The 21,018-nt window shown below is 35.6% G+C and overlaps 1 protein-coding gene across 1 annotated transcript in view; it reads left to right on the top strand.

Annotated features, from left to right (window-relative positions):
* The first annotated feature begins 1,910 nt into the window (after positions 1-1,910).
* The window catches only part of LOC108972531 (protein unc-13 homolog 4B-like), a 55,022-nt gene continuing 35,914 nt past the window's right edge, over positions 1,911-21,018 (top strand). The window contains exons 1-3 of the mRNA XM_018939159.1: positions 1,911-1,958; positions 4,423-4,683; positions 4,752-4,921. Of these exons, the coding sequence (XP_018794704.1) occupies positions 1,914-1,958; positions 4,423-4,683; positions 4,752-4,921 (476 nt within the window). The 5' untranslated portion in view covers positions 1,911-1,913. The remainder of the gene's footprint in view (positions 1,959-4,422; positions 4,684-4,751; positions 4,922-21,018) is intronic.

The raw sequence follows: 21,018 nt of genomic DNA, 5'->3' as shown, positions 1-21,018 counted from the left end.
AGAGATCAATGTTGTTTTTACATAAGTATGCACGAATTGTTAGTATGTTTTTCTGATTATGCTTTTCTACTCGCAATTCTGCTTGTTTTTGTTTGTCAAAGAACAAGAGGTATTGCCGAATAGATGCCAATGAAGATGCCTTTGAAGATTTATATGTTTTAATATATGTACCTATGTTTGCATATACAGTGTTCACAAATTATGTAGATTTTGTTTTACTGATTTTTTGTATTCTGTTTTTAACTACAAAGATAAAATTAGGGAAAGTTTTTTTCCACTTTACCACCGTGTTTTAAKTGAATTTTAAAACGACCCTTTTTTTTAACTTTAAGACTACGTATTTTTTTTGTACTAATACCCAGTGTAGTGTATAATGGCACCGGGTGATTGTTTGCCGTCTATATGTTTGTTCTCACTGCGAAGAGAGTGCGAAGGCGAAATGAAGAATGTGCAGGTATTCTCCCGTATGGACTTTGTATATATTTTTGTATGTAAGTATATATAAATATTATTGCATTAGAAAATTTGCATATATGTATGTTTTTTTTTGTTTTGTTTTATATGTTATAATTTTGATTAATGTTTGTGCCTTGCTTATTTGGTTTATGCAATCCCGCTTATTGTTTTGTTAAACAAATGGGGTATTGTCAGAACATATTGCAAGTTAATACTTGAACTTTTTGTGCTGTGGAAATATTTTGTGTATTTTAACACAACTGTAAGCATTTATCGCCATTAATAATTTGTTATACTTATATATTACCAAACTGTGTTTTGTTTGTTAGCAGTATTTCGGTTTTTACCGGAAAATAAGTTTGGTGATGGTTTTTTATACCAACGGAATTTCTGTTAGAAACACAAATTTAATTTTGTGCTACATTCATATATGCAAATATATAGGTATTAAAAGGGGATCGATGCAACTCACTTTGATTTCCGCCAGGGGGTTTTGGGGACTATGAGTGTAAGTAAATTGATATTTGTACGTGCATGTGCTTGTGCCTTTGGCTTTTTCTTCCAGTCCTATACTGTGCTTGTTGTTGTTTGATGTTTTCAGTTTCTGTTTGGTTAATTCGCGTGCGCGTTTTGCAGTTATGTATTTTGATGGTTATTATTATTTTAGTTTTGTATTTCGCGCCCACTCTTTTATTGTAGTTTTATTGTTTCGCACTGTTTTATTTTTTTATGTTTTATGTATATTTGTCTCAGTTCTTTTTTTGATCGAATTTAACCTCTTTCTTTTCTGTTGTTAGTTAGTAAGTTTCGCACTGCACTTTTATGTTTATATTTTCGTAATAGTAACTAATTGTCACCTAAGTTTTTGTTCTTGTAGATTTTATTGAAATATACCCACTTGTTTCATATATATATGTACACTCGTATATGCCTATAAATGGGTGCCATTCCACTTTATTTTTAGTTACTTTCTTAGGTATATATTGTCACTGCAATTTTCGGATTTTTGATATTGTTTTGTGAGGTTCACTGCACTTTTTTTTTTTTCTTGTTCCCCGCACGATTCCTTTTTTGTGTTTTAAACTTTCTCGTATATCTGTATTTAAGTATGTACATTTATGTACCACACAAAATTAAATAAATTTATGCATATGTACATATATAGACACTGCACTGTTCCGCTTTTGTTTTTTGTATTTAGTGCACTCTTTCCGTTGTTCTTATTTTTCTTAAGAATTTATGTATGTTTTATTTGCCGGTATAATGTGCATGTTTTTTTTTTTTGTTTGTTCTGTGCACACATATATGTGGCTGTTTGTATATAGTGCCTGTCTTTAAGGCTCGAAGGACCATGTTTAAATACTTTGCTGTCAAAGTACTTTTCACTTTCACGATGGTTAAATAAGAATGCAGACGTATTTAATGTGTACAATAACTTTAAAGTTTATTTAGAATTTATGAAAAATATAATGTTCTATACATGTATACGGAGCGGGGAGGAGGTAAACCGGACCGATAAGTGATCGGAGGAAAAGGTGTTCCAATAATACCAGAGCGAAAATGTTGTTGGATCTCGTTGYGTTCTGGCCAATTGCAACGAACGAAAGCTGCCACTGTGTATAGTGGAATGTGTGTATGTTAACGTGCGAATTGTGTAGAATGAAAATGTTGATGTGGTGATGGGCGAACTGCAGGAACGAAAGTGTTGAATCTGCTCAGGAGACCATTCTTTATGCTGAGTGGGTGGATGTACAAGTGTGGTGAGTTGTCTTGTGTGCGAGTGTGGTGTCGTCAAGTATGAGTGTTTGTTAGTTTTCCCGGTTAAAGTGGGGGGATGCTTAACTCATTTAAACACAAATTAAAATAATTAGAGGGGGGGGGAGAGACAGGAGTAAAAAAAAAATGAAAAGAAATTCTTATTCAGTAAGGATGCTGTTCATTCATTCATTTTTTCCGTTTTTTTTTAATTCCTGAGTTTTTTYAAAATATTAAAAACAAAGGATTAAGGATTATATAAAGATAAAGGATAAAGGATTATATAAATAAGGTTCACACAAAATTTCAAGTAAATCGGTTGTATAGAACTTGAGATAATGCCGGTACCGATACACGATTGTCTATCTTCAATACTTACGGAGCTCATTTGGTTTTATCTTTTTATACTCTTGAAATCAGTTGCCACAGTGTATTATAGTTTTGTTCACCTAAGGGTTGTACGTATTGCCTAAATCTAAACGGATATAGGGTTACATATAGTATATATATAAAAAATGAGCATGACGAGAAAAGTTGAAATCCGGTTGACTATTTGTCGTTCGTCCATCCGTCCGTGCAAGCTGTAACTTGAGTAAAAATTGAGATATCACGACGTCACTTGGTATGTAGGTTCCTTAGTACAAAAATTTCGAGTTCGTAATTGGGCGTGATCGAACCAAGATTGCAGTATCAAGGATCACCTGTGAGAGTGGCCCCGCCCTCTGTACATATCTCCTAAACCACTTAAGCTACAACCAAATTTTCTGGGTACAAATATTATAAGAACTTCTACTGACAATGTCGAAATGGATAAAGTCGGAAAATAACCCCGCTCACTCCCCATATAACGGTACTGTTAAAAACTACTACAAGCGCGATTAGTCAATAACTAAATACGCCAGAAACGGTGTGAAAATTGGACGAACTACGTGGTACTGCTCACTTTTTGGTTAAATCCCATATCTTGTTGGTGGCATTCCTATTACATGACACACAAAGCTTACCACTATACTTTCTTAATTTTTGTTTCGCAATTTCTTGTTGCTTCGGGATTTTTTTTTGAATTTTATGTTTTTAGTAAGTATAAGTAAACTAAGTTATATTGTCGAAATATAATTACAATTTTTAATTTATTATGTTTAATGTGTAAAACACAAACCAGCTTTTCTGTGGTTATACAAAATCGGCAGATTTTGTTGTTTATAAAATAATAATGCGATTAAACGTCGTGTTTCAATTAAACAAATATGAAAGTAAACCATAACTTATAAAGTAAATTAAAAAAATTAAAAATATCACTTTTATAAAGCTCACTAACTTCCAAATGATTTTGTCTACATATAGCTGAATGTATTTTGTTTTACATTTTTAATATTTCTGGTAAACACGCCAAATATGCACAACACTTGAAAWTTTTAATTGGTAAGTGGTATCTTATGTCACTTTTTGAAAATGGACGAAATTGGACAACAATCACGCCTTTTCCCATATAGTACAATTTTTAATTTCACTTGATTCGTTCAATTTTCGGTACACAAATCAAGAACAATTAATTTAACGGGATAAAACTTTGCAAGAAAAATTTATTGTGTGCCACCTTATGACTAAAATATGTTTAAATCCAATAAAAACTGTTCAAGCCCCTACTTACCGAGTATTTAGACTCCGGTACTACAGTTCACTTTTGGTCGAAAATGTCGGGTCATGTGTGATATACGAGTACTAATATAACTCAAATTAAGGGAGATTCCTTCTCTTATAATATGTATATCAAAAAGGATTGAATCGGACCAATACTCCCTTAGCCTCCATATATCTAATTTAAAGATTACTTCCCTTAGCCTTCATATACCTAATTTAAAGATTTTCGAACTTCGGGGTGATTTTGTACCAATATGTGAGTTATCACAATGAAAATTAAAGAGCGCGTTTTATTCACCACAGTGTATCTTTGTGAATAAAATATGCAGATAAATCTGAGTGAAAACTTGGTCAGCCCCTATATAACTAATATCAGTTTTCAAACATCCGGCTGACTTTACTTTACATATATGATTAGTTTTACATCTTTAACTATTTCCCTGGCTTTGCTTCTTGTAAGTTGCAAGAGTATAAAATGTTTGGTTGTACCCCTTAGCCGACCCTTTCTTGTTTTGATTATTTGGTTATTGTTTTGAATGAAAAATCAAACACACAATTTTTCTATCTTAGAAACGACGGCCACCATCTTTTTTCCTAAATTTAAAACAAACATTATCAGTGATGACATCTTGTTTTAAGATTGGAAACGCAGTAACATCAGATATTGAAGTATTGAGAGAAGTTGAAAAGGCTTTGGACTTACATGCTTATGAGACCTCTGATTTAATTCATCAGTATTATTTGGAATTGTTGGGATGTCAACAAGGAATTTCAAGGTCRGAATTCGGTCAACTCACAATAAAACCTAACTTTACACAAACCGGATTAGTGGTAATTAATAGCTAAATTTCATGTGAATTATTGTTTTGAATTTGTTAAAGTATTTAATGATATTTCAGCTTCACATTTTAAATGGGAGAAACTTGGTACCTATGGATCAAAATGGATCATGTGATTCTTTTGTTAAGATTAATTTTTATCCGACTAACAGATTTGTCAATATGCCAATATATAAAACGTCTGTTCATCATAAAACGCGATTTCCATTATACGACGAAATTTTTAAAATGTAAGTAAGACTAAAGATTTTTTTATTCACTTATTACACTTAGCCACATGAAAATGTTATATAATATTAAAAATTATTACCAACTAATTGAATTAAGATGGTTCATTTATTGTTTTATATATTCGACCTAAATTTAACTAGATTAAAATGAATAATTATAATATTAGTGTATGGCTATTCGGGTGTCATTTAAGTTAAGGAATTAATTCACTATATTTTGAATATTTTTGTATAAAAAAGGCGAACAGACCACTTCTTGTTAAAGCAATATCTGGGTAAGCCTGCGACGTCTCTGTCGCAGATTTACTGAGTTTCACACAGAATTTAATCGCGTACGTCTGCGCTAATGAACACTCCAAAGAAACACGTCGAAAATTTCACACTGAGACGATCCCTTAAGGGAAGTGAACCATCTAATACATGGCGATTCACTCACATGACGCAGCCGAATTGTAATGTTTCATCAGATTATGACTGTTGTACCCCAAATCTTTATTTGCAATATACTCAGCACATTTGACAATTCTTTCTGTAATTTTCGAAAACCAGTCTTATTAAAACTAAACACAATAAAATAAACTACTGATTGATACATCGCAATTATAGTTCCTTTTAATCAATCACTTAATTGGCAATTATGTTGTCTGCAGATAGAATATTTAGAGAGGATGCTCCGCTGCTCTGAGAGAAGTTCGTTGTGTTCCTTAACCGGAAGCATACGGGCTGTATGTGCCTGACCCAACACTTCAAGAGGCATCCTGTTATAGTCCCGAGTGCAGTGTTCTCAGGGTTCTTCGTTTTATTTCATTCAGGCGTAGATGTGGCATGGTTTAGAACGGGCTGGCCAATTGCCTTGCATGTTGTCAACAACGTTTGCTTGTCTTTTCCTCCTGAGCAGCCGGCTACCAACTGTAATGTTAAGGTCCAATCTAAACTTCTTCGTCCAGTTCGTGAATAAGATCGCTGTGGATTTAGTGGAAAGAGTGTTAGAYACTTTGCAGAGAAGAAACAAGAAAGGTCGGAGAGATAGACGTTTACTTTCGAACACATGTCGTCGATTCCATTACCCATCGTTAATATCGAGCGATGTGATAGAAATTTATTCAAGCAGTTGAGGAAATTTCGAATTCTAAAATTTAAACAACAACGGGGAAAGGGGATTATACTGCGGGATGCCCATTTTAATTCTTTTCAATTTGCAGTTTTTAGTGCTCAGGTAGATCAATGTAGTCAAGTAGCATTGTGTGGTTAACTGTGCTTAAATCCTTACCCACTATACTTTCTTCACTACCCCCTTGACAAACTTGAACTATTTTAAATTAAAACGCACGGTTTATACTTCACGACAATTGGCTTTATTTTAGAATATAAATTTCGTTCACAGTTATTAGGCACATTGCATTTAAGAAATCTAATAATTGGTAGCGCAAACGACAATTTTGCGTTTTTGGTGTGGTGTATTGAGGTGTGACAGTTGTGTACAGTTTCATGGATGTGGTGCCTTTAGGGGACGCTTATCTCATTTCGCCCAACTGTGTCAAAAGCTTTTAACCGGGTCAACGCTACGAGGATTGTTCTCTTATAGGCGGAATTTTGGTTTACGTCATGAAATATTTGTGCGTTTATGACGCTAAGTGCTGTGAAAGTGCTCTGCACTTTGCCGCTTTTTGCACTCCTTTTTGTTGACGGGTTTCAGTAGTGGGACCACTCTTCCAAGTTTCTACGCATAGTCAGCTACAGGTTGAGAATAGATGATTTTAGTCGCTTGGAATTTTGCGCATCCGTCAGGTAATTGCTTTAACGTGCATAGATTTCCAATTTTGCAATAGTTAAACCCATTATTTCAAAAGCTACGGTTGATATTAAATACGCACCATTAGAAGTCTTATTAGTGTTTAATAACTTTAAAGTCATTGTCTGTGACAACGGTGAAGCTTTCCAATGTAATGCAATTCAAGTTATGCTCAGAGATACCTTTACTATCGACCAGTTTTTCAATCCTACCCACAGGGAAAGTTATGTCCAGCTAGAAAGGATCCACTCCACGCTGTTGGAAATTAAACGCTGTATAAAAGTACAGACAAAAAATAGGTGCTACATATCATTGACCTGCTTATTTTATTAACGCACAAATACTTGCAGTTTGCAGTTTCTGTTATCAATGCTAAAGCCACCGACATCTTCCACAACTGCGAGGAAGAGAAATTAAGGTTCATAAAAGTAAAATTTTATGAAACTCAAGAAAAACTCTGTAAAGAAACAATCAAGGGAAAACTGCTAAAACATATGTCTGTGGAGGAAAGCTTTTTCATACGGCAAAACAAAAGTGGTAGAAATAAATTGGATAAGATATTTCATGAAAAGATAGTCAGAAAAGATCTTGGGACGACAGGAAAATATATAAAATTAATTTTCGTTTAAAATAATTGTTCATATCTAGATTGAATCTTGCAGAGACAAACTAAATACAAAAAACAATTATAAAGATATAAAATTAAAAATCTGCGACGCTGAATTATTTGAAAAGTATGCCGCAAATAAAACGCTTATAAATTTTTTAAATTGTCACGATGGTCTTACGTAAACATTTAATTATGGTTTATCTTAAGTGGTCAGTAGGGTAATCTGACCTTGTTTTTCATAAAAATTTTTATTCTACAATAGAACWTTTTTTTTTTGAAATATCATGAGGTATGTGGTGGTGAATTATTGACGCAATTTGTGTAAAAAAAAAGTAAAACTTACTGACCCCTTAATTTGAAAAGGGTTTTTTTTTTGTAACWCTTATATTACATTAACTATTAATTGCATTTAGCGAAAATAAGCTTAAAATTTTTAGGCTGTTCACGATAAGGTGGTTATCGGGTTATGTGGTTATGTGATTAAGTAAACAACAACAAAATGCGGTATGACAAAATAACCAAYTTTGACCAACCCAGACCCTTGTTTACAGATTATGTGGTTGTTTGCTTATTTCCAGTGTTAGAAAATCGTTGGAGTTTTACTAAATGGCAGCACAAAATAAAACTAAGCGAATGGCATTTCCATTTATATTTTCTAATTGGAAATTCTGCTATTAACAGCTGTGTTTTGTTTACAATTGCATTGTGACACTGTTCAGGGCGCAAGATGTCTGCAAATTTTATACAAAGAATCTTTTGAACTCTTAAAATTTGGATTATTTAATAATAATAAAGTCCATTTCCTGAATAGCAGAACTTATTTTAAATTCAATTATGTTGCTTTTTAAACTTTGTTTAGGCATTTTATAAGTAGAAATTCATTGAACTTAAAATGTAAACAATGAACAGCTGTTTGTGTAAAAATAAGCATATAACCATACACTATGGGATGTTCACGGATCATAGAGGTTATTTTTAATCTAATAACCACATAACCCGATAACCACCTTACCGTGAACAGCGTATTTGTAAAGTTGTCACCTCTTTAATGCGGTATTTCGTGGAAATGAGGATGCTTCGAGAATCAAGTGGGGCATAGTTAACCTTAGTTAAGACACCAGCTTAAATAAGACGAAATGGTCAGCTAACATAACATAAACCCTTATGTTCGAAAAGTAGTAGGACTAATTTTCTTCCACCGCAACTGTACTCCGGAGTATGCGCGCACCGACTGGATTGGGTTGTCCTCGAACACCTGGAGAGTCAGGACAAACATTTTCGCGTGACGTATTTCTGTGAGTGGTGTATGCCGAAATTGCAGCGTTGGCTGGAGCAGAGTGTTTTAGCTCGTTGGCCGGTTTTTTTTTCATAGTAGGAGAAAGCATCGAAAGCCGGAGTGCGGAACTTTAATCCGCTAAACCTAACCTACTCCCAACTGAAGACTCTCCCACGGAACCACCAGGTAAGGTATTACTTCATGGGAGTGACAAGACATTTTACGTCTCTTCTATAGCGCGGACGGACTGACGCCTACTTTGCTGTAACTGTCTTAATGCAGTCATTATGGGAGTAGCCACTTCGTGAACAGCTATCCACTTCTCAGAGGACTGACACATAAATTCAGTCAAGTTTTCCACCGTTAGGCTAAAACCTAGTGCAGTTTCTAACTTTTCCCTTATGTTTAGAAACCGAGGACAATGGAAAAACACGTGTTCAGAGTCTTCTATGGACTCCGCACACATCGAACAATACGGACTGACGTCATTTGGAAATTCGTATAGGTAGCCTCTGAAGCACACATGCCCGCTTAATATTTGGGTCAGGTGGAAATCCAGGTCTCCATGTCGTCTACTTATCCACGTGTGGATGTCAGGTATAAGTCTGGACTTATCCAACTCATTAAACAGTTTTCTGTAGTGCTGATATTGAACAAAGGAAACATGAGATTTAGTTGAAGAGAATTTTCTATAGTATTAGTTTCTAAGATTTTTTAAACGTTTGATTTTCTTAGTGTACCAAGGCAACTTATATGGTTGTATATGTTTGAGCGGGATATTATAATGACAAAAATCCTGAATGGATTTCTTAAAAATCGCGAAACTATTAGCTGTATCTAGTCCCGAAAGTAGATCATCCCATATAATCTCATCGAGGAGATTATTGAGTCGTTCAAAATCACAATATGCAAAATTAAAACCAGGCCCATCAGTAGGTTTAACAGGAGGGAAGAGATAAGTATCCACCTCAAATGCTAGCGGAGAATGATGAATGGTGGCTGGAGTAATTGTAGAGAATCCATCGAGAAACCTAGATTTTAAATTATCACTAAGAAACACTAAGTCTAGAAACCGATCCAGATTATTTGAATAAGAGTTGATTTGAATCAGATTGAGACTAAGCAAGCTATCGATTGGAACTAACTCCTGAGAAGACGATAAATTGGAGGGAATAAGAGCAGGACTATAGGAACAACTAGACCAGACGATATTGCTTAAATTAAAGTCACCCAGAGCACAGACATTATTTAATACCAGCGAGGAAATATTATTTGCGTGCAAGTTATACAACTCTAGAGGTCTATTAGGAGGGATGTATGAGAACAGAGCGTCATTGATACAAATACATAGTTGGTCCAGAATAGAATCATCATTATCAATAATAATTAAACGAGGACGATATTTGCAATGAACTGCTAGGAGAACACCACCCCCTCTTAAACAGCCAGTTTGATGATCTCTGTCCTTACGGAAGACATAGCTATGCATAGTAGAGACTTGAGTCAAAATATTCACTATCAAAGTAACTAGAATTCAGCCAAGTCTCAGCAATAACGATAATATCCAAATGTGAAGCAAAGTTGCGAATAGTATTTGATTTACACCTAATACCCGATAAATTTTGGTAGTACACCTTAAGACWAGAGCYAGTTGAGGAATGTGCAGAAAACTCACGAGTAAAATGGYCATTAAAAGGCGCATCATCTAATCTACAGCACTGTTTTCCCTTCCCTTTGGAAAAAACTTGAAGGGACGCAACTTAATGCCAGAAGGCCACAGTGAAGAAGAGAAAGCGGCATTAAAAAAAGATGGGGACACGCCTAACCTAAAGTTTATACTCTTAAGGTTATTTATATCAGTATCCTTCTTAATTAATTTATAACATAAAAGATGCTCTTTCCCAACATGAGCATGTTTAACAACAAAAGATATAATATCTTCTTCAGTGACTGAGTTCTTWAAGGCAGACAAGTGAATCCATTTCTTAGGTATGACGACATCGAGATCACAATTGGCATTAATACCAACCACATTTGAAGCAGCTGAAGATTTTTTGTTGCTAGTTTTCACATTTAACTTTAAATTTCCATTAGTTGTAATTGAAGTAAAAGAGTTCAGATTAACCGAGTCATCAACTGCAGCTGATTGAGCAGCATTGACAGCGACAGAGGGGCGATCTGGTTTAGCAGCAACTGTTGTATTGTTTCTGCCTTTCGAGTGAGTGTTGATATTCCTAGCAACAGCGTCAGCAAATGTATTAGTATAATTAACAGCATTGGGAGCAGCAGAAGGTCGAGCCGCAGAAGCACAGTAATCCACGCCGACAGCAACGTTGGACGGAGCTGTAGTTGTACTATTATCAGCAGCAAWAGAAAAAGTGGAGCAACCAGCAGACGGAGCGGTAGTTGAAGCTGCAGAGAATGCTTTCAGTGTAGCGGGAGCGTAATGCTTCACACTCACATTATCAGCAGAAACAACAGTGTTAGACGCAGAAGCATTTATATCAACAGAAGTCGCAGCAGTGAGAGTTTCGGAAGCAGTAGAGAGAGCATTCGAAGGTGGTGCAGAGAACTTGCCGTTATCGATCAATTTCTTTTGTACAATGCAGATTTCTGATTTAAGTTCGTTAAGCATAACGATTAACGAATTTCTATCATCACATAATTGTTGTATTAAAGTTCGCGCCTTCGATTGTTCACTTCTCAGTGAACTTAGTTCAAACACCAGAGATTTAAGCAACTCATTTGCATTATTTGGATTGTTAGGCTCCAACAAAGGTCCAGATAATTCGTGATTTGATTGTTCAGCGTTTTGTTGTTGCGAATTTAAGATATCAGAACAATGAACATTACGCACTGATGGCGACGCAGGCGGCGAACGGATAGAATTTCTCCAAGCTACCGCGCACACTTTACAATAAAAAGCATTTTTGGATTTTGCAAAAAATCCACATCAGCCTGTGATAAATTCATACACGTCAAGTGGAAGAATTGATTACACTTATGGTAGCTGATCTTGGGCTGAGCGCGATCAATCCTATGACCGCAAACACACGCCATTAATATAGAATAAATAATAAAACGCGGAGCAGAGAAAAAATACGTCTGTTCACAGTGAAATACATTTGCAAACTTTGGTTATAATAACGGCGTCTGGTTTCGTACGAATTCTTTTTTCAACCGGCTTTCTCTTTTTACCACGTCCACCCATTTCTCGGATGTGGGCTTATCGAGAGAACTGTTTTTCGGTACAATCTTAATCTTAGTTCGCGTTGTTTGGTTGGTGGTAAGTAACCTGATAATTCTCGTACCCTCTTTGGCGTATGCTTTTCTCTGGGAAAAGGGGATTTCGACGCTTTCCCTACCGTAGCTCTTTTCAGCGGATTCTCTGCTTTGTCGTACAGGTTTGTTATGCAAATTACAAGGTCTCGCCTCTGCCCAGACATCATAGTTTCAAGATCCTTGATTTTTGTGCCCAGTTTGCAAAAACTATTACCACCTTCCCCGTTCCGCATTTGCTCATCTTTTCCGCGCTTGTTTTGTTGGTCGGCCTTTTCACAACTTTTGTCGGTCCAGCAGCGTTGGTCTCCTCATTTTTGCCTTTTGGAGGTGTTCTCAAAATCTTCTAATTCCTCTGAAAAGGATTTTCTGGTGTACTTCCCAAACTATTTTCAGAAGCCATATCTCTGCCAGAAAATAGTTGGGAACACCTGTCAGTGGGTATGTTCAGTCCTTTGTCCTAAAACCTTAGTTGCTTTTTTAATGGCTGGCAATGCCGTAACCAAAGGCAAAGTGAAAAAGGAGAAACAGTTTATCGAACAAAGCAAAACTGAAAATTAAAATTAAGTGCTCGTTTTGATTCGCTGTTATATGGGGGAAATCTATTTTAAGTATTTTTTTTGTRTAAATTTACTACGAAAAGGGGCAAGTATGTAAAAATAAAGTTTTTATTACAAATAATACCAATAAGATTTTACTTATCTATTTGCTAGGTTCAATATTCAAACTGAAAGGTCCAGTCTCCTGGTAAGTCGTTACCTTAACTATGGCACTTTCACTATATATAATTATGTGATTTCGCAAAAAAGTTCTGGGACTACAAAGAAACTCGTCTACTCACTTCAAACAAACAATCTATATATCCCTCGTTGGCCGGTGATGCCGCCAGTATACCGGTGCAAGCCTTTTGAATGGCCTCTACGTCTGCATAACGCTTTCCTTTTATGAGCAAATGATTTTTTCCCGAAAAGAAAGAAGTCGCACGGTGGCATATCAGGTTAGGAGTGGTTAATGGTTAGAATGTGAATTTTGATCAAATAATCGGTCTTCGAATATTGGATTCTGAGAAATTTTTGGTCGTGACTCAAACCGTGCACACACTTTTCGTAAGTACAAATGTACGGTCAGAATGCGATAAATATGTATATGTTTTGGAGATGTTCAATTCCATTTCCATGAGTTTCAATGATGATTTCGGGTGATTTTTGATGAATTCCCGTGATCACGGATTTTGATTGGCCCAGATGTTGATCGTCATTTATGTCCTCATGACCACTTTGAAAACGTTGAAACCACTTGTGTACTCTGCTACGGGATAGGCGATTGCCATAAACTTCTTTCATCGATTGAAGTGTTTCGGTAAAAGTTTTACCAATTTTAAAACAAAATTTATTTATTTATCAGGAGAAATATATAAAGGAGTATTAAACTTAATTAAAGAAAAAAGAGTACGTCAGTGTTGCGAATGTTACAAATTACGGTTTTATGCAATCTGGCGTTTGGAGAGTATATCAGTTTTGGAATTAGTTGCATCATTCGTTCGTATACCCTTTCCTTTATTGTTGGTAGGCCACATTCCGCCAAGATACACTTAATAGGTGATGTAGGGAAAGCGTTTATACTCCGACGGCTCGCTGCATGATAAGGAGGTTCCAAAAGTTTCAAATTAGAGTTTGCGCACCATCCAAAAATATGTATGTAAATCGTAGTCGACTTTAGCGAGTATTAAGGCTCTTGTAGCGTTTATTAGAGAGTTGTGATGRATAAAAGATCGTTTACTAGTTAAATATTTAATTATATGTAGTCTGTTTGTTAAGTTATTTCTTAGGTTAAGACATTGATACCAAAAATTAAATCTTTTATCAAAATATACTCCTAAAATATATAAATTGCTTATGGGTTCTATTACAATATTTTCAAAAACTAACTGTGGATATATACATTTTGTCTTTTTGCAAATATGCAAAAAATATTGTTAGCAGTTTGGGGATATTTTATATTGCAATAAGTAATAGCGCCGTCCGCTGAATAAAAGAATCCATTGTACTATGCTGATATTTGAAAGCCGTTTTTTGTAGCAAACCWTGAAAGTCGCCCAGCAGGATAGCAAGGAAATTGGTCCGTAAGAAGTAGTTAGATTCGATGGTTTATTTTGTCTAATAATAGGGATAATGGTGGCTATTCGCCAGTGTTGTGGGTAGGATCCTTTGTGGAAAATTGTATTATACAGACAGAGTAGTCTTTCTTTAGCAGCTGTTGGTTAGTTTGAAAGCATCGGGTAGGATATCCTATCAATGCCTGGTGTTTTGCTTTTAGAATTTTGTAATGCAGACTCTACTTCGCGGAAAGTAATATCGCACTCTAATATTCTTGCTGATGCAGAGAGATTCGTTGGTGTATTCTTTTTCTTAATTGGCGTAGACACCGCTTGCGGGATTATAGCCGAGTTAGTGTATAGATGGCAGATATTCAATGTTGTTTAACTGGGATATATTCTGCAGAAAAATTACTATCTTGCGAATATGTAGACCAAATATTGGCAAAGGTTGCCGCAATATCTGCGAGATTCGTCAGAATACTTTAATTTGTATTAATGAAATTAATACGGTTGTGAGGGATTCCAGACAAAAGTTTAATGTCTGACCATACCTTTTTGGTAGTTGACGCAGGAGATATTTTGGCAGTGAATACTTCAAAACTTTTCCTTTTAGCCGTCTTTACAGCTCTTTTAAAGAGAGCGTTTGCTTTTTTATAATTATTCAGATTATATTCAGATATTAACAACTTGAAAGTATTCCACCAAAGCGGAAAAACTTTTGAAGACTTGAGTTTGGTTTGAGGAATCGACTTATTTGCCGCAGAACGAATCAGATTTGTGAATGCAGATGTGGCTTGGTTGATGTTGTCGATTGGAGTGGTGGGTAAACTTTTTAAAATTTCATTTTCAAATACGAGTATATTCCAGTTTGCGCGTGAATTAATAAATTTTGGGAGATGCTTATAGGAAAGTGGTCACCACTTCTGAGAATAGAGGAAGCTTCCCAACTGATTCTGGGGGAGGGCTGGGGAGAAGATAGGGAAAGGTCGACGCTCGTTAGGGAAGAGTGGGTAGAAAAATGTGTGGGGGCGTCATTGTTAAGAAGAATTAGGTTGCTGTTCAATAAAAAATTCTCTAAATTTGCACCCCTTGTGTTTGATTTTCGTCCCCAGTCCACAAAACCGGTGGGGGTAGTTGGGAAAGCAAATCTTTCAAATCAGTTTCGTTAAAAACTTGCTGGGGTGGTACATACGTATTAAGGATAGTAAAGCTAAAATTTAAGTTGATTTTAAGAACTATTGTTGATAGTGTAGAATTTAAATCGATAACTTCATGTGGTRTGATATTTTTTATTAAAAGACAAACGCCTTGTTTATTGCCTTGGATGTTATGTAAATTCGAATAAAATAATGCCTTGGACAGGAAATGTTGTTACTGGGAGTAACTGAGATATGTGTTTCTTGAATACAAATAATGTCTGGGTTTAGTTCTTCTATGAGTAATTAGAGTTCAGTATAATTGTTGTTGTATCCGTTTGTGTTCCACTGGATTATTTTAAGCGTCATTAATAAGACAGAGAGAAAAAAATATACAGGATGTTCAGACATCGTTTGTATTAAATTTCACCTTCGGATGTAATTAATTCTTGAGTGTTGGAAAGTACTTGAGAAAGGGATGGAAGAGGTTCGAAAGGTAGGAATTGAGAAAACGGAGAGAATGGTAGTTTTGTTTGGTATGGTGAAGTCGTTTAAGTGGATGGCTTGTATTGTGAAAGAGGTGGGCTATTATTAGTGGTGAGGTTATTGCCGAAATCATTACAGGCAGAGAGTCTTGGTGGACTGTCAGAGTTTATGGAGCGGCGAGAGAGGTTAGTCCAGCGTTTAAAAAACTGCGGCAAGTTTCAGTTCATATGATTTTGCTTCTGCTACTGCTTCTGAAAAAATYAGAAGTCGCATGCGTTGACAGGCGCAAAAATCAAACAGCTACGATAATCAGAAATCAGCATAAGTCGCCGTTATTCGTTTTTCYGCTTTCTCCTTTGCTGTTGCTTTCGATCGTATACATAACTTGCCTCAACAGCTATCGACAATTTTCGACAGTCGTCGGCAGTCACAGTCGCGAAAAGTAATGCATTCGGCTTTTTTTTACTTTTGATTTTTGTCGCTGTTGCTTTCGAGCAGCAGCGTAAGTCGAAAAAAGCAAGAAGCGTCCGATTCGGGGAAGTCGGCCGTTGCGACCGTTTTTGATTAGCTACGACTTTAAAGAAATGTTTGGCAAATTACTTATAGTGTACTTGTTTTTTTWAATATTGTGTTCATTTTTAACTTTTTTAATTTTTCTTAAGTAAACAAAAATAAAAAACTAAATCAAAATTCGTTGGAATAAAATAACATAAAAAAGTGGCAACGTATCAATGGCCATGTCCAGAAAGCTAGGATTTAATTTTACTAGCAATATGTTCTCAAGAACATCGTGGCTTAATCGATTGCGATAGTCGGTAAGCACCAGTCTTAAAGTAGAGAAAGCTCGTTCAATCGACACCTGTTATAAAAATAATAAATAAATGAGAAAACATTAATTAATTAGGCTATTTTCATTTACCTGAGTTGGCGGTACGGCATAACAAACATTACTAATTGCGTATAATTCCTGGTCGGTATACTATTTTCCTTTCCAATAAGACAAAACATCTATGTCAATCTTTTGATAAGAAAGTTTCAGRTTTTCAATTTTTGAATAGACATCGATTGTACTGTTGACTTCTGATTTAACGCATTGAGATAAGTACGCTTCTAACATTTAGTCTTCCTCAAAATAGTTCTGCATTTCATTAGAGCTGGAATTCGGAGTTGAGAACATATTGCCAGTAGGGTGAAGACTATTAAGTCTATCCCAAATAGATTTTAAATAATTTAGTGCGTCATTTTTTTGTGCCGCGCGGTAATATATGTTGGAAACGTGGATGCAATAAAGCAAGAAACTGTTATTAAACAATATTTTTGYTCGTTTTTCAATAGAATTTAAAATTTCATTTCGAATAGTTTTCGTTAAATTCTCATTGGTATCCTTTACTAATTTTTCTGTAGATATTTTAAGCTTGAGCCATTGGGCGTAAAAGGTGCTATAATGTAATTGTTCCTCTTGAAATCTTTTTATGGTTTTTTGCAAGGGACTGAAAACATTGCAATATGGCTCAATAAAATTCCAAAACGAGGAATCTGGTTCAAAATTCTCTTCATCCGATTTGTTTTTAATAGGTTAAATTTTACTTAAAATATCTTTTGCTCCCAACAAGTTGTTTAACATTGTGTAAGTAGATCCCCATCTGGTTGGACAATCTAGTTGTGACATTTTCAATTTTTTTAATTCAAATATTTCACGATATCCATTGGATGGTTTTTCTTATGAATTTTGTCATATTTCTGCAATTGAGTAAGTATTTCATAATATCCAATGATTTCATCACATCAAGAGCAACCAGCTGTGCTGTATGTGCAGCACAACGACAAACTTGAATATTGCCTATTAATACATAGGGCACTGTTTCCATAAGCTCGATTTCTTGTACATAATCATCGTTGGTGCACTCTTCGTGGTACGTTTCATTATTTTGTTCGGAAACAAATGATAAAATATTTGTTGTTTTTAGCATATTCGCACCGTTATCAGAAGTTATGGATACTATTTGATTTAAATTAATATTATATTYATTAAGAACTTTCACCACTTCGGCGGCAAGATTTTTGGCTCCACTTGATCCTGCACCTTTCAACACAATCATTCCCAACATGATTGATTTTATTTCAACCGCGTTTATGTATTGTGCACTTATTCCAAATATATTTCTGCACAATCGGGATGCACTGTCTATTTTTAAAGATAATAATTTGTTCTTCAGTTCATTTGTTATGCGATTCCTTATATTATTTACCACTACTTTCAAAGTATTTTTGCAGTTTAATGCATTTAATTTCATTATTTGTCCATCCGTAGTTTTAAGACCTTCACAAATTGGATCGAGAATATTCCTCATGTTTGGTGAATTTAAAACATTAAAAGGAATGCTATCTTCCGTTACCAATCCAATGTGAGATCTTAACAGTTGTTTTTTATTRACTTCAATTTTAATCTTTTTTTTCGTACTGTTTTAATCGAGGTTGATGACGATTCAATATTTTCAAGAGTTAAATTTAAGTCAACTTTGTGCTGCTTTATTAAATGAGTTTTTAAATTCGACAGTCTATTGTTTTTGAGAGARCTTTTGCATATATTGCATATTGCTAAACCCTCGGCTGCTTTATTTTCAAAATATTTCCACGCTGCACTTGGCGCCATAGCTGAACACGAGTGATTCTAGCAGGTTTCTAATTGCAAGTAAAAGCAAAAGAGGAAAAAAAAAGAAGACGGCGACTGCTGGTGACTTTCCCGATTCGGAGGCTTCTTGCTTTCTTCGACTTACGCTGCTGATCGAAAACAACAGCGACAAAAATCAAAAGTAGCAAAAAGCCGAATGCATTACTTTTCGCGACTGTGACTGTCGATAGCTGTTGCGGCAACTTATGTATACGATCGAAAGCAACAGAAAAGCAGAAAGCAGAAAAACGAATAACGGCGACTTATGCTGATTTCTGATTTTCGTAGCTGTTTGATTTTTGCGCCAGTCAAAGCATGCGACTTCTGATTTTTTCAGAAGCAGGAGCAAAAGCAATTGCATACTTTTTGATATCACTCGCAGTTGAAGTAGCGAATAGTAACAATATTGCGACTTCTGCTAATTTTACTGCAGTTTTTTAAACACTGGGTTAGTCCGTTGAGTCGTTGAATTGTTCTTTTCTAATGCTTGAGTGGATTCCACTATGGGCGATTTGGAAATATTGGTTTGCTGTACAGGATAAATACTTTTAGAGTGAGTGCTATTTTTAGTGATTTTTGGTGAATTTGATCTTTGAGTGTTGCTGCGAAAACTAATGTTTTTAGTGTTTATGGTGGTGGAAGAGTCAACGTTAGTGTTTGTTGTTTCGATATTTTCGTTGGAATTGGACGCTATTAAAGCATATGTGTTATTGGATAGAAAAGCTGGTGTTGTTTGTTTATTGTTTTAATTTTTATTATCTATTTTGCTTGTAAGAATTTGGTACAGTTTTTAGAGGGTGATGCGGGTTGTTAGAAGTAGACGATGGATAAAATGCGTTCGCAGTCAGATGGGCCATGTGAGGGAGTGAACAATTAACACAAAGAGGGGAACGATTACAGCGCTTTGCTGTATGGCCAAGAGGTTGCCAATTTTTGCAGCGCATTGGCGAAGAAATATATGGACCTGCCAAAAGTTTACACCTGGCAATGCCAATTTTATTTGGTAACTTGTAGAGGTTGAAGGTTAGTAACAATATCCCCGAGGGGTGCAGTTTTCCCTCAATAAACTTAATAAATTCAAATACTGACACGACCCCTTGAGAGCTGAGCTCGTTTACTATCTCCTCCTCTGAAACGTTGTTTAGAAAAGGAGCAAATATCGTACCTTTTACTTGGTGGAGAGACTCGTATAGAGTGGCTGATATTGAACATATGTTGGACAGTTATTTTACTCTCAGGAATTTTTTCAATATCGTTATTCTTGACAAGCAGAAGTAGTTTACCATTTCGAAGGGTAGATATGGAGTAAAGGTAATCACTAATTTGCTTAATGACACGATAAATGGCAAAGCAGGAATAGTAGGAATAGTAGGTTCGGCCGAGTCAGTGGTTCCCATCACTACGAAGTTAGGGTCGTCAACTTCTATATCTGGGAGTTCTGAAAAAACCGAAACCGAAACACTTTTACTAGTTTAACTTTTTTTTTACCAGGTCCTGTATCGAATGCGGCGAAACGATTCGCCTCGATAATTTGAGGCTGAGGAGCCATTTTGCACRAGGAACTCTCATACGCACTTTTTAATAAGATTCTTCACGCGAACAGTAAAAGAGAAAAGTAAGAAAGAACGGATTAAACGTATATAAAAGATACGAAAAAATGAAATAGAAAATGTCGAAAAAAACACTCGAAATGCAAAAGATACAACTTATCGGCGCGAGCTAGTCGATGACTGAAAACAAAATTTAATGTTGGCTCTTTGTTCGAAGCTCATTTTAGCACCGATAACACAAACATACTGACCCTTAAAATGCAATAACTTCACTTCCAATCTATGAAATGTCATGAAATTCTCACTAGACAATCAATGAAGATAGAAGATTCTAACGCACTAGTTGACATATAGGTGACGCCACCAAGGAGCGCTAGATTTAAAAAGTCCTGTTAACTTTGGAACGATCCTGGTACATCCACGCCTTTAATAGAACGGGTGAATGTATTGCTTTAGTTGAGAAGCATACAAATATACATGTATATTCTTTGGTGATTAATTATGCTCTCCCAGTGCATCTTTTTCTTTTTGTTTGATGTCAGTGAAATCGAGAATAGTGGGAGCAACCGGCCGGGTTACGATAGTTCTTTCATTTGGAAGAGATGCCACTATTTGGGTTTGTTGAGTATTTTTTGTATGATTCGCGTTTTGCATCGATTGGAGATTGATTTAATCAGCACCCATGCTTTGAGTATGCAGAATTATGTTTTTAAGAGTCCAAGTATTAGCTAATTTTCGCGGTGTATTGTTGCTAAATATGTGAATTGAGTTAGTAGTTTTGACATATGGCTACTATACGGCTCATTGCATGATAGTGCTGCAGAATTGCTCGGATAATTCTTTTATGGCCAATGAACAGTTTTAAAGTCAATAATTAACTTTCATATTCATATTCTTCTCGGGAATATGCCTTTTGGCTTTAATGATTAGCGTCATTCGTGTTATTTTCCGCGGCTATTTCGTGGTTTGAGTAGTCAATCTCTCGTCTTCTTAGGTATTTCCGCAAAACCTTAGTAAGTAAGCCGTGTTTTAATGAGTTGGTTGTTTATTATAACAATTAGTTGTTAGAACACATTTTGCCCMTCAACATCCGTTTGGATTTGCTATTGGACACTGTGCCGCACTTGACATCGTTCCGCCCGCGGCGACTGGATCCAACACATTCTTCCTCGATTCGAACGCGATATATTAGACATTAT

Source organism: Bactrocera latifrons, unplaced genomic scaffold (assembly GCF_001853355.1).
Source record: "Bactrocera latifrons isolate USDA-ARS-PBARC rearing strain unplaced genomic scaffold, ASM185335v1 scaffold_400, whole genome shotgun sequence".
In the NCBI taxonomy this organism is placed as follows: Eukaryota; Metazoa; Arthropoda; class Insecta; order Diptera; family Tephritidae; genus Bactrocera; species Bactrocera latifrons.
Note: the sequence above shows the minus strand (reverse complement) of the source record. Positions and strands in the feature narration are given on the sequence as shown.